Source organism: Ochotona princeps, chromosome 2 (genome assembly GCF_030435755.1).
Source record: "Ochotona princeps isolate mOchPri1 chromosome 2, mOchPri1.hap1, whole genome shotgun sequence".
NCBI lineage: Eukaryota > Metazoa > Chordata > Mammalia > Lagomorpha > Ochotonidae > Ochotona > Ochotona princeps.
In genome coordinates this window covers 99377662-99391601 of record NC_080833.1, presented here as the reverse complement: position 1 = coordinate 99391601, position 13940 = coordinate 99377662, and the positions used below count along the sequence as shown (strand labels likewise).

The 13940-nt window shown below is 50.5% G+C and overlaps 1 protein-coding gene across 3 annotated transcripts in view; it reads left to right on the top strand.

Annotated features, from left to right (window-relative positions):
* The first annotated feature begins 634 nt into the window (after positions 1-634).
* Positions 635-13940, top strand: part of IGSF3 (immunoglobulin superfamily member 3) — an 88762-nt gene continuing 75456 nt past the window's right edge. The window contains exons 1-2 of one of the 3 annotated variants that reach the window (XM_058660104.1): positions 635-771; positions 1462-2166. In XM_058660104.1, coding sequence (XP_058516087.1) covers positions 2124-2166 — 43 coding nt within the window. In that variant the 5' untranslated portion in view covers positions 635-771; positions 1462-2123. Of the gene's footprint in view, positions 772-1060; positions 1347-1461; positions 2167-13940 lie in introns of those variants that run through there. The other 2 variants (XM_012926054.2, XM_058660105.1) reach the window with 2 other exon arrangements.

Here is a 13940-nt window from a genome sequence, read left to right as displayed (position 1 = left end):
GTCTTTTCTGTGTGCGTTAGTAGTGAATGATTAAGAAAGCACTTGCCCACACAGGATTGCTAGTTATAAAATAACCGCAGCTTCTATGTACCAGAGTGCTTTCTCAGAATGGCATCAACCGTCTTGTGCAACCCTATTAAGGGACAACGACTTCTCCATGTAGTAAAAGGGGAAACCGAGGCATTAAGCGGTTTAAGGCGCTTTGCTCAGGGTCCATGGCCAGAATACGGAGTATCCGGGGTGTGCACCCAGGCGGTTTCTGGAGCCCAGACTCTATCCTAGAGCGACACACAGGCTGGGGCTGCACTCCTCGAGCAGACACAAGTCTCCAGCAGACAGCTTTGTTTTTGCTTCCAGGAGAGGGTACCCGCTCTCCAGCCGCCCGCCCTCTCCATGGCTCCTGTGCCGGACTATGGGAAGGGCCTGCGCACCGTGCCGGCGGTCCGGAGGCTGCGCGCGAAGCCTTGATTAACTTTGCACTCCGCCGGGCCCCTCGTCAGGTCCCAGCCGCCCCCAGACCCCCACTCTGCCCCTGGGAGCCGGGGCGCCAGGGCGGTGGGTGGGGGGCTCGAGGGGCGGGGCCTGGGGCGGGACTGTTCGCCTTGGCCGCCGCCCTCGGCCCGCGCTCCTTCTCCCGGTGCAGCGGGCCGGCCTGGAGCCAGAGGGGCGGGGACTCGGGAGGGGCCGGAGCGCGGCTGCTGGTGCCGCTGCGGGCGGAGAGGAGGAAGCGGTGCGTCTCCCGAGGCATGCGGCGCACCGGAGGACGGACGGGTGCGTGGACTGAGCCGGCTGGGGTGGGGGGCAGCGAGGTGAGGCTGCGGTGTGGGGGCGCGGGCGGCGCTGGGAGGGGACGGCTGCCGGCAGGGGCCTGGGGTCCCGGGAGGGAGGTATGGAGGGCGGGTTGCGGCCGGACGCCGGCCCTCCCTACTCCGGGTCGGGCTCTAGACCCTTCCCCCCGACCGGTGGGGCTGCGCCCCGGCTTCAGAAAGCGGAGCCCTTGTCTCCCTTCGCTGCTTCTTTTGCTTCCCAACAACGTAAAATAAACACTCGGGAAGGTAAAACAATAGCGGGCCACCTGGGACGCCGCGCACTCCGAGCTCCCACGCTCGGGGCGGGGACCGGGGATGGGCCTGGGGGCCCGGCCGCTCCTCAGAGCTCCATCCCCGCTCTGCCCCGGCCGAGGGTGGGGCTGTCCGCAGCGCCCAGGCGCTGTAGGAGGTGGCGGGTAATCCCAGGAGTGAAGCGTTTGGTCAAAGTATTTCAGGAACGGGATCCTCTCCACCATTGCTCTGCCCCGGGGAGGGAAACTGAGTCGAAAGGACAGAAGAGGGAGCGATTTGCCCAAGGTCAGAACGAGGAGAGGTAACCTGTGCAGGTGGAGGTCTGGGGCCGGCACCCAGGCGTGCCAAACAGCCTCGTGGTGTTTGCCTTTGACAAATCTTGTGGTGTGTTTGTTTCCAGGAATCTGCAGGCATTGTGGGACTATTTCAGATTGCCCAGCACCAGTCAGCCTCTTGTGTGTGTCTCCCCCATCCCCACTCCCCAGCTCCACCGGGCAGGTAGGACTGGGGCAGGTGTCAGCTCTGTGACCTACCGCCATGGATGGAGAGGGACTGTTTGATGAAGAAATTCTGGCCAGTCTGGGTGAATTGACTGTCAGTGGTTTTGACGAAGCCTGCCGTTCTCCTTTTGGGGAATCCGAATGAGGAAGATCGAAGACAGCGGTCGCCGGCAAGCCAAGGACGTTTCTGTATAATCAGTGGATGAAAGGATTTTTCTTAGAGTCTTTTATGGCCCCCTTTCCTTGAGGATTAATCCACCACAATCTACAATTCCACTAGGAACCGCAAGGCGCACGATGTGGCAAGAGCCTGGAGCACCTTCCGAATTCTGGACCCTTCCCTTGGCATAGGGGAGTTTTCACCCACCCACTACTCCCCTCTTCCCAGCCCCCCTACCCTCTTTCCGATCTCTTTCCTATAATCCGCTCTCTCTTGCGTTTCGAATTAAGTTCTGTTTCCAAAACCGCCCTCGGAGAGCTGTGAATGGATTGCCAGAGATGAGCGATTAGGAGCTGGGGGAAGCAGAAGCTCCTGAGGCTGGGTCTGCTGGCGGCTGCCGACATGAAGTGCTTCTTCCCAGTGCTGAGCTGTCTGGCCGTGCTGGGTAAGTGGCTCTGCTTATCAGTGCGATCGATGTGAAAGTTTAACCTGTAAACCCTGGTTCCTGTAATTCCTTGTGGTTCTTTCCCATCCACACGGGTCCTGGGGGACGCCAGGAGGCATCCTGTGCTTGTCACAGATTGCAAGACACTGCGGAGAGGCCCTTTGCTGACCCAGGAGGAAGTGGGCCACGCTGTTGGGGATGTTGACCATCCTTAGCAAGTGTTTAGGGGCTTCGTGTGGCTTGTGGGCAGCTTCTTGCCTTTTGCCGTATGAAAGACAGGACCCTCCCATGTTTCCACTTGTACACTGGCCTCTGTTCATTAAACGTTTGGAAGTGGCATGCTCATTCTCAGCTCTGCCCAGCGTTGGTCTGTGATGCTCATGGTGCTTTGATTTGGAGGGGAAGAGGGGGTGGGAGTGGTGTGGTTGGAGGGATGCTTTCCCCGACCTCTGTGGTCTCCAGGCTTGTAAAAGCGAGGATGCCAGCTAGTTTGAGGTCTCCTCACCAAGGAAGTACAGCTCATAGTATTGCGAGGAAGACACCCTGGAGGACCTGAGGCTGGGGATGTGTCAGGAGTGGCTTTGGTGAAGCTCCGAATGTTTACCGTGAAAGAAAGTAGCTATGGCCCCTTAAAGTGGCACTTGTCCTGGGAGTCTACTCATGCCGGGTAGCCTTAGGTGTGGTTCTTTGGGACCTCACACAGCAGTACACTCCCTGACCTCTGTATGACTCTGCCCTCCAGTTCAGGAGGGTTTTAGTACTGCCTCTGGTCTTTGCATTTCCAAGTGGAGGAGTCCCGTGCACTTTAGGGAGCTTATCTGTGTTCTGTTGGCAGTGGAGAGTGTATTGGTCCACACCCTTTAAGAGTTTAACAGGTGTGTACAAAGAGAATAATGGACTTTGGAATTAGTGGACCTGGATTCCGATCTTAGCCTCAACATGACTGACCACCACATCTCAGGAGAACGCCAAAGGGCTGTTGTATCATACAAGGATGTAAGGGGGTCCTATGCACCTTGACTGTCTTGAGTAGTGTCTGAAACTCATATGTGTTCATTCGTGGGTTCTCAAACTTGAGTGTCTCTGGGTATCATTAGGGGCTTGCAGAAATTCTGATGTTTGGACAACAGCCCCGTCACACCAGGCTTTCTGGGGAGGGCCCTGGGCAGCAGTCTTGTAGTCCTCCGAGGTAATTCCACGTGCAATTGAGTCAGAGAACCGGTGAGTGGGGCCTTGAGTACCTGTCCACACCAGCGTACACAGGGCTCCCTCCCCCAGTCTGATGTTTAGTGGAGTTAGTGTTCCTTCAGCCCAGCTCTGTGGGTAGGGCACAGGGGTTGCCTGCAAGTCTTCTAATACTGTATCTGTGTGTGTGTGTGTGGGACGGTGTTTGGCATTCGCTGGGTGTCTGGGTTTAAATCAGCAATCAGTGATTCATGTGGATTGAATGGGACACAAACAAGCAGAGCCCTCCAGGAGGTTTGGGTGTGGGGTGGGGTGTGTGGCAAAGAATGGGAAGAGTCTGAGTGCAAGGGTGGGGCCCTGAGCACCAGTGGGAAAGCAGGGCAGTGTGGCATGGGTGCCCTTTGTTTCCTGTGGCTGCTTTAGTAATGTGAGGCTGCCTGCCTGCTCGTGCCCCTGCAGGGTTGCTCAGTGCCAGAACTGGACCTGCAATCTTTCTTCCCCCTTCCCCCCACCCTCATCCTGCCTTTCCTTGATATGTGAACAGATGCCTGGAGGAAAATGAGCATCCAGGTGGTCTTACGGGGGAGCAGTAGTAAAAGGGCAGGCATCGGGGATGGGGGGGAGGTTGGAAACTGGCTGTGCATGCCAGTCCCTGCCTGCTTTGCAGCCCTCTGGTGGGGACCACGTGGTGGTTCTCAGCAGAACAGGAAAAGGGGCTTTACTGTTGCCTCCTTCTCCCCTGAGAAGCACAAGGTGTTCAGGGAAGGAACAAACCCCTGCGCTGGGGTCTTACTTCTTGCTTGCAACCTGGCGTGATTTGAATCATGCATCAGCACCCTCTGGGGTCATGAATTCATGTGTTGCACAAAAGAATCCCAAGCTTTGAAGTCCCACCCTTCTCCCCACTCCTCCTGCTCAGTTACACACCTGGGGGGAAAACTGTAAAAACTTGGCATGGACTAAGTGCTCTGCACAGTGAGTCTGATACCGGTACCAGCCTCTGGAAATGGTGATTTGAGTTAGGAAATCCTGTGACTGGATGTGAAGGGGTACATGAGATGAAGTTCTGGGACACTTGAGAATTCCTCAATGTTATCAGAGGTGTTTTTCTTCCTTTGCTAATGTCCAGGATGTGGGGCAGGTGCCATGCTCTCTGGCTGTTGGGACGCTGGTTCTTCCCTCTTGGCCCAGCTGAAGCTGTGAGGGAGGCTGTGTGCTTGTCCTCTTGACCACTGTCTTACTTCCTTCAGTTGTAACCCTGGGTGCCCCACCCACTCAGGAGTCATCAGCTGCCACACAGCCTGTTCCAGTGCCAAAGCCAGATTCACCTTGGTTCGAGCTGTGAGAATGATGATCTTTGCATTACTGAGAGTGGATGGAGCCAGAGGGGCAGAAGATGGGAGAGACAGTAGGGACTGATGTGAATGTGTATGGGTGTGCAGCAGGGGGAATGGGCTGGGGGATGGGCTGTGCCTGTCTGTGACTAGGTGCAGCCTGGGTGAGTGACAGTGACATGGAAAGAGCTCGCATGGGAGAGAGAAAGGGATTAGTGTCTGCAAGAATAGGAAGGGAATGATCGTGGAGGATGAAGGTAAGTTAGACACACAAGGCACATTTTGAGTTTGTATGGCCACAGTGAGTTATTGCCTCCGAGACCGGTGCTGACGTAACAAGTGAGATGGACTGGCTTTTGAAAGTGTTCAGCAGTGAAACATGCAGGGGATTGGGACATCTGGCTCAACCCTACAGAGTCTGTAGCTGGTCTCTGGTCACTCTCTCCTTTGAGTTCGCTTGTGGAGTTTTTTGCAGAAGGCCCTTGTTTGAACAAGATGGGCTGAGAAAGGGATCGCTTACTTCCCACTTAGTTAGCTTCTTAGGGGAGAGGCCAGAGGGTGCTTTTGAAAGAGATTGACAGAAACTTTGATGTAGTGATGGGCAGGAGCTCAGAGGCAGGACTGGGGTGATCAAAGGCAGCAGAGCAGGAGGAGGTGGAGGAGAGAGAGAGTGGTGTGTGTAGGCGGGGGCGAGGGTTTGGAAGGGAAGGAATGAGCAGGGTGATTTAGGGATGGGTCAACACCACTGTCCTGATGCTTGTGTCAGAGGTGCAAGCACCCTGTCCTTCGCTGGTGACTGTTGAAGAAGTGTTCTGGGGGAAGGACTAGGCTGGATAGGCTGCCAATGAGCTCTGAGAACCACTGGGCTCACTACCTGAGGGTATGCCAAGTGCTTTTACTTTTTCACTACAGCAAGTCTCTTGCTATGCCTCTCAATAGTTGGATTGCCGGCTCTCTTGGCTCTAGCCTTCTTTTAAACCTAACCAAGCTCTGATTCATCCAGTCCTCCCAGCAGCCCTGTAAAAGTGACATCACATATTACCATCTTTTTAGGGATGGCAATATAAAGGTCCAACAAGTTGTCTACGGTGAATTACTGACTAGGTTGGTATACTCTATAGGGTCTAGGACCTGGGTCTTGGACTCCATTCCTGAGATCATCTCATTGTCAGAGGTAGCTGCTGTCATCCCAGCCACCTGAAGGAGGAAGATCTGTGAAGGGCAGGCCTGCTACCCTTGAGGACACTTCCTGCAAGGGACAGTCGGACTTGCACCTACAACTCCATTGGCTAGAACTTGGTTCTGTGACCCCATGTAGCTGTCAGGGAGGCTGGGAAAGAGTGTTCTGATTCTGAGTGGCTATGTGTCTTGCTGCAAACTTAGGCTTCTGTTATTGTGAGGATAGAACAGAGCAGATTGTGGAGGTTGGGGTGGGAGGGATTGCAGCTGAGGGTCTGTCATGGTCACAGGGCTAGTATGTTGCAGAGCAGGGCTTCAAAGCCAGAGCCATTTGGTTCCAAATCCTATGTTCTTTCATCTAAAAGGCTGTCCACACCGTGAGGCGAGGTCCGGGCCCTGGCCTCTGAGAAGCCTTGCTGGGCAGGCCTGGGCTGCCTGAACCAACCTAGGAAGCAGTGTAGGTCAGCCAATCATTCCACTCTATGTGGCATGGCTTTCAAAGTGAGTACTATAATGTTTATAGAGTACTCATGAGCCTGTCACTCTTTTAAACCACTTTCCATTGCACAACCTTCTTTATAAAGTGCTAAAGGACATCTGTGTCACCTTCTGTGCTGTTAGCCCTGGAACTCAGCCTTGGGCCAGGCACAAAGCCATTGGCTGTTGGGTTAACTTCTGGATGAGTGAGTGGTTTCCCAAATAGGGGTTGCTGTATCCTGGCTCCCTTGATCAGCATGGGGAAATCTAAGGCTCTGTGAGGTGGAGTCATGTTGCTCAAGGGAAAGAGCTGGACATTGGTAGAGCCTGAATTTGAGTCTAGAACTTGTGGGATTGGGAAATTGGTGTCTCAATTTTACCAGACAGGGTTGCTTAGCCTTTACGTGTGTGTGTGCGCACGTGCACACGCGCATGCTCCTTTTGCGGTCTGGTGGTGTATGGCCTGGGCACAACAGTGTCAACATGCACAGGCAAAAATACATAGACTAACAAAATCAATTCTTTGGAAAGATAGCCATCATCAAAATATTAACACAGAGATTTGTGATCAAGCAATTTGCCTCTTTAATAACATGTTGAATTAAATAACAAGATCTAATAGCAGGCCTAGCAATTATCATAATTTTGGTGTCGTGATGAGTGTAAATGGTATTTTGAGGTCTCTGCATCATCAGCTGTCCGTCGTGACAGATCGCAGGTACTAGAGAGTTACTGTGTGGTCGCCTACACTGATAATCAAAGGAGTAGTTATGGTTCACTTAGAGGCCAGCGAAAATAAAGATGTAATTTTTTACTCCATTGGAATTCACATGTTCCTGAGTGCTGGGGACTCCTGCAGAGTTCAAAGTACTGTTCTATGCAGGTGGTGCTTGTTGGAAGAGGCACCAGGAGAAGACTTGGGCTCAGCTTTCAGAAATGGGCAGGATTTGGATAGGGCTGGCAGAGGAGGGCTGAGTTTAGACTAGAGTGATTTCAAGGGCCAATTTCAGGCCCAATGACATGGGTCATGGAGAACTAGCTTCTATTGTAATGGGTTTGGGATTTGGACGTGGTCGGGGGCACATGGGAAGTGGCTCCAGCTCCTGGCCTCCTAGGATCTTGCGCTTGAGTGCCTTGTATGTCATGGATGATGACTGCTTGGTTATCGTTTTGGGAGTTCCTCATTACCATGAGCAATGGACACCTGTTTCCATGCCACTTCAAAGTGAGCGCAGCTATTTCTTGAAAGGGTTGATTTTGAAGTTAAGGGAAATGTAAGACACCTGTGTGTGAATGCCCCCTGATTTTCAAAGAAATGAATGGTTACATTAAAATCAAGCTTGTATTTGTGGAAGATCACATGTTGACGAATTCCCTCTTCTGAAAAACCCCTTATTATGTGACTCATTTGTGGACCCCAGTGGCAGAGGGCCTCCCTTCACTGCAATCCTCAGCGAAGTAGGGTTTTGGTGCTATTTTGGAATGCCACCCTCGGAAGGGCAAGCATTGTAAGATAGAGTTGCAGAGATTTGTTCTAGAAATTGGCGTTCAAGCAGTCCTCAGACTAGCCTCCATGTCTTCCCTGCATCTATAATTATAGTAACAGAAGAGAATGATGAGCCTGGGGCACTGCACAATCCTAAATCAAAGATTAAATTATGTGAACTCTGCCCAGGCTGGAAAGTGGTCAGATGTATTTTAAAAAGCTTTCTAATGGGTTTCATGATAACGAGAGTTGAAGCAAAGTTGCAACCTAACCTTCTGTTAACCCGTTAATTACATTCATGTGCCTCATCACCCAGGTGACTGGGGCTTTGCATGAAGCCCTGTTGTATGTCCACCCTCCAGGCCAGCACTGAAACAAATGGCAAATCCATTTGCAACAGACAGGGAGACACTGACATAATGCACTCTCTGAGGATGTCTGTCTGGTGGGGCGTGGGAGCCAGACAAATTCTTTAAGCTTCACAGGCTGGGGGAGGGGAGTTTTCCGTGAGGTTGGGAGAGCTGGTAAGCAGTTAATCTGGAAAGGCTTCCTGGAAGAGTTGGAATGTTAGCCTTTTAAGTAGGACCAGAATGATGTTCAGCTGGAGCTCTGGGGGTGGTGGTCAGTACAGGTGTAGAGGACATCACAGAATGCAGGCTGGTGGGTCAGGAGTGCTGGAAGTGGGGGTGGGTAGGAAAGGGAATTTTTGGTTGGCTAGAGACCAGGAGGGGCAGGTGGAAGGGACTGGAAGCTGTGGGGTATCCACGAGGGTCAGTGGGAGAAGTGCTGGAGTTGGCCTGAGGGTTACTGGAGGTGGGGCTACCAAGCTCTTGGAGAAGAGCTTGGGGCAATCAGATGCACTGTACTGTGGCAGCCGAAGGCATTCTCATCATACTGTGACCTCAAGGAAATGAGCTTTTTCGCCTAGGGGCGTCATCCCATTAACTTTCAGGCCCCCAGGCTTCTCCTTAACAAGGGCCGGGAGGTGGTATCCTCTGCCTGCAAACACCAGCATCCCCTATGGGTGTAGGTTCCAATGCTGGATGTTCCACTTCTCATCCAGCTCCCTGTCGTGACCTAGGAAAGCAGTGGAGGCCCAATGTCTTGGGTCCCTGCACACACATTGGGAAACCAGGAAGAGCTGTATTAGTTTCGCTCTGGCCTTTGCAGCCATCTGGGGGAGTGAACCAGTGGTTGGAAGATCTTTCCTTCTTTTTAAATCTGCTTTTCCAGTAAATCTACAAAAACAAATCAAAGAATCCAGAAATAAAGGCCAGTATTGTGGTGCAGCGAGTCAAGCTCCCAGCTGCCATTCTGTCATATAGGAGGGCTGGTTCAGTCCTGGCTGCTTTGCTGCCCATCAGCTCCCTGTTAATACACTTGGGAAGGTAGCAGAAAATGACCCACGTGCCGGGGCCTCTGCTATCCCCTTTGGAGTTCCAGATGGGTTCCTGGCTCCTAGCCTAGCCTGGACCAGCCCTGCCTGTTGTAGCCATTTGTGGGGGAACCAGTACATGGAAGATCTTGCTTGGACATTGTTGCTGTCTGTCTGCCTATCACTTTGTCTTTTTTTTTTTTTTTTAATACACTTCAGAGCATTTAAAAAAAAATTTCTGAATTTTATGGTACAGTTTCATGGGGACTGGATTTCCCTACCCCCCTCCCAAATTCCCACTTTCCCATCTGATTTTCCCCATATTATCACAATAGGATAGCCCTTCTTAAGCAGTCATAAGTCTATGAGTCTGCTATTTAAGTGTGCTCAGAGATTGCTGGTACAGACAACGCCTGACAGTTCAGCACCCTATTGCCAAGATAGATCCAACAGTTTCATTGGGACTCCATCTTTGATTTAGAAGTAGAGATGCCTACTGCATTGTATCTTCACATCTGGATATGATAATCTCTGTTACGCCGTCACTATACATTCCCCTAAATGAGAAGCCATGAGACAAAGTCAACAATACGAATGAAGTTAAAACAAAAATTTGCAGCACCATGGAGTTAAAGTGAAACAACATGCTACTGAATAACTAATGTCGCTTTGTGTTTTAAATAGATAAATCTTAAAGAAAAATGATAATCCTTTTACTAAAGCAAAAACAAAAAAGGAAATAAGATGCTATTACTTGTGTGTTCTTTCCAGGGATGGTTCTTTGATGTAGTGGAGTTGGCTGAGGCTTGCTATGAATCAGTGTTCTTTTTGGGTATTCTGTCTTTGCTCATAGTGCCCAGTGTCCCCTATTCCAGAGTACAGTTCACTGCCTCCATTTTCCTGGTGATCCCATAGACCTTGCCTGCTCTGAGCAGGGCACCGGGCACCTGTGGCACCCTGGAAACTGTCCTGTGGCATGAGGCAGATTTCCACCTTACATGTTTCAAGGATCCACTTTATTAACTCCATGTCCCCCAGGAGCCTCCTATTTTGAAATCTGTTTCCTTGATAGACAGCGTTTATTAAGGAGTAATTAATCTGCTTTCCCTAGATGATAGCCAGTGTGCTTGCTCACACTTGATGTAGTCCAGCTGTAAAGCAGAAGTCTGGCGCTGGGAGTAGCTGATGACTAAAGCCTGTGTTTGCCTGTAGGCACGCTGCCCTGCGCCTGCAGTTCAGGGCAAGTGGTGTCACTGTTAGGTGTTTCTGAAGTCTCTCAGATGGCTAAGTTCCCAATCCAAGCTACTGCTTCAGGCCTTCAGGACCTTGGGTAACCCACATGGTGTTTGCCTGGTGATAGTTCCATTGGTGACCTTGATTGACTTTGCTTGAAAGCTTGTGGACTAGTGAGAGGAGAACACCTGGAGTTGTGCAACAACTTTTTCCTCCAGCTCCAACCACACCTGCCTTTTCCTGGCCATGCGCACGCGCGCGCGCGTGTGTGTGTGTGTGTGTGTGTTTTAAAGATTTTCAGAGAATGGAATTTTGCAACCTTTTACAGTTTGAGTTACATTCCTTTACACTATTTTCTATGCATATCTTCACCCAAATACAGATTTCTTTCCTTTGATGCAAATGGAATCAGATAGAACAATGTTATTCAACAACGTGATTTTAAAGAGTGATTTACTTCATTGTTTCTTCATCCTTAATTTTATGGCCCTATCAGCACTGATTTGGTTATTTTCTAGCTAGTGGAAGCTGTAGTCATGGGGAGAAGGGAGCCTCATTCCATAACAGAACACTTTTGTTCTGCAGTGTCAGGAGAGCAGGGGTTGTAACAAAAGCACAACTCATGTTTTACTGTATTTAATGAGATAACCTACTACTTACTGTGAATGTTTTCTTTTAAAAACTCATCCATTGTCCACATTAAGCACAGTCACATTTTGTTGATGGCTTATAATTTTGAAATTATGTTGAATGAAGACAACCTTAATTACTACGGGAAGGGAGTCATGTCTGATTCATGCCAGTGTTCTTGTTTGGTCACAGCTGAGACCAAAAGCAGGTGCTTTCCTATGCTTTCTTCTTTTTTATTTTTTTTAAGATTTATTTATTTTTTTTATTGCAAAGTCAGATATACAGAGAGGAGAAACGGAGAGGAAGATCTTCTATCTGATGGTTCACTCCACAAATGGCCGCCAATGACTAGAGCTGTGCCGATTTGAAGCCAGGAGCCTCTTCTGGGTCTCCCATGCAGGTGCAGGGTCTAGGCTTTGGGCAGTCATTGACTGCTTTCCCAGGCCACAAGCAGGGAACTGGATGGGAAGTGGAGCCACTGGGGCACAAACTGGCGCCCATGTGGGATCCTGGCACATGCAAAGCGAGGTCTTTAGCTTCTAGGCTACCACGCAGGGCCCAAAGACCTGTTTTTTTTTAAATAGCTGCCCCTTTGGCATGATGGCTGCTTGCTTCTGTCATCGTCTGTGTTGTGCAACTGCTGGTCTGCCCTGCAGTTCCCCTGCCTGAGCCCCAGGTCTCTTAGACTCCACTTTCAGGACTTTCCAAAAACAAGGCTTTTCCTCTGTTCCTTCAACAAATATTTGAGTGCCTGCCACAAGCACTCATTGTTCTGTTATCTCGAATGCCACAGAATTAAAAGCTGAAATCACACATTCTAAAGTAGTCACCTGATATGTATTTGGAATCTTTAATAAATACAATGGTTAATTAAAAACTCTGATATTAGGGAACTCCTTGATCCCTAAGGTGATTCCCTTTCCCCTCTCACTATTATTTAATACCCCTTTTTCCTGTTTTGTCCTCAGCAGCCAGACCAATGCCCTGGCAACCCTGTGATGGGAGCTTTTTAGGAGTAAGACATGGGAAGGCCATGAGAAGAGAGAGGGCTTTTTTTTTCTTTTTTTTTTTTATAATTCCTCCTGACAATAGGTAAGGATTTCAAGTCCTAGGTTGTGGAATGCTGAGTTTGTCATGTGTCTGTGGGAATTGGGGGATTTCATGCTTACCTCTGACTTTCTAGGAAGTTGGAACAAAAGAGAACTAGAGAAGCCTGGCTTCTCAGCAGTTAAGCAGGCTTTGTGCTGATGTCTCCACCTCTCCTGGGCCTCCCTTGTCTCCTTGCAGTGTGACTCCTGTCCTGGAGCATGCGCTGGAGGCTGGGGGCACGTGGCCCCGCTCTCTCCCATGTTGGGCTGGTTTTCCAGCAACTGAGGGTAGGCTCTGGGGTTTACCCGTGAGGCAGTCAGCTGTGCTTCTCTCTTCTGGCATGAGTGGCACCTGCTCCAGTCTGCAGGCCCCTGGGGGAACTTGCCATGGCCCAGAGCTGCTCCCAGGAGCCTCTGCAAGTGGAGCTTCTGGAGGGTCTTGCTGGTTTACCGTGTCTGTCTTGTTTGGCAGCAATTGTGCATTGGTCTGAGGATGGCTGGGCTGTTGTGAGTTGGGCCACACATTTGGATGCATTTGTTATGATATTGAGGAGTGATTGTGCAGATAGATTTGCTCCAGGCTCACCCGAAAAACCAGGAGACCCTTACATGCCACTGTGGAAAGATGATTTGCCCGGCAGATTCGTGATGTCTTCTGATGGCTCAGAACAAAAGAGAGTTTGCTGAGGAGCAGGTTTGCAATCTGTTTTCTGCTATTTCACTACCAAAGGAAAAAAAAGGGCAGCTGGCATCTTGCACAGCACCCTGCCCGGCTGGTTCTGCCTCTTGGCCTGGGGATCTGTGATGGCCTGCAGCCAGGAGTCCACTGAACTAGGGACCCTGCAGAGGGGAGAAAGCAGGTCTGGAAGTCATCCACCTCTGGATGTGAGTTTATTCCAGGAGGATCTTCACAGATCTGAGGCCCAATCCCATTATTTTAAAGGTGAATTATTGTGGTAGGAGGAAAAGACTGGTGGCCTGGACAGCAAGAGATTAGAGAGAAAAAGAAGGCAGGGGAGTTGGAAATTGCCCCTGATGAGAAAGAGACTCCAGGACACGTGGTTGTCTTTGTTTTAATTAAAACATTATGCAATGCAAACATTGACCTTCCCCTTCCTGCCCCCACCAAGCCTGTGGCGCTGTTATTTCCCATATTTGGAATTTGGGGAGAACCGGGCCTCCTCTGAGGATAAGGCCAGATCCAATATCTGCCTTAGTGGAAAGTAAGTAAATCTGAGCGCCTTGAGGGCTGCGGTGTGGTATTCATAGTGAGTATGTGCTTACTGCAGGAGGATGTGCCTCCTTGTCATCATTTATTCAGCAGCCCCTAGTGTCCCGGAGCTGGTGCTGCGCCCATCAGTAATCTGATTCCTGTTTTCTTCTGCATATTTTGCCTTTTGCAAATGTATAGGCCTTCAGCTCTCATCAAGGCAGCTTTTACTCTGTGATCTGTACCAGGGATGACTGAAGTCATGTGGAGGATTTTAAGTAACTAATCTCTTAAGACATTCAGAGCATAATCTCCCCCAGCCCCACAACCGAGCCTGCCTGCATCGGAGAGATTGGAGAGCTTCTGCAAAGGAGGCTGCACGGGCACCTTGGCACCCTTTTAGAGACCTGGTGTGCTGCTTGCCTGCCGCAGATGCTTGCAGCATGGGGACAGGGCCTGCTGTTCGCTGGTCGTGTCAAGAGAGTTCAAGATGCTTCGTGAATGTGACCACTGTGTTACTAAGTCTCCATGCTGCTGTACAGAACAATGAAAGGCCAGACTCACAGGAAGAGGCTGT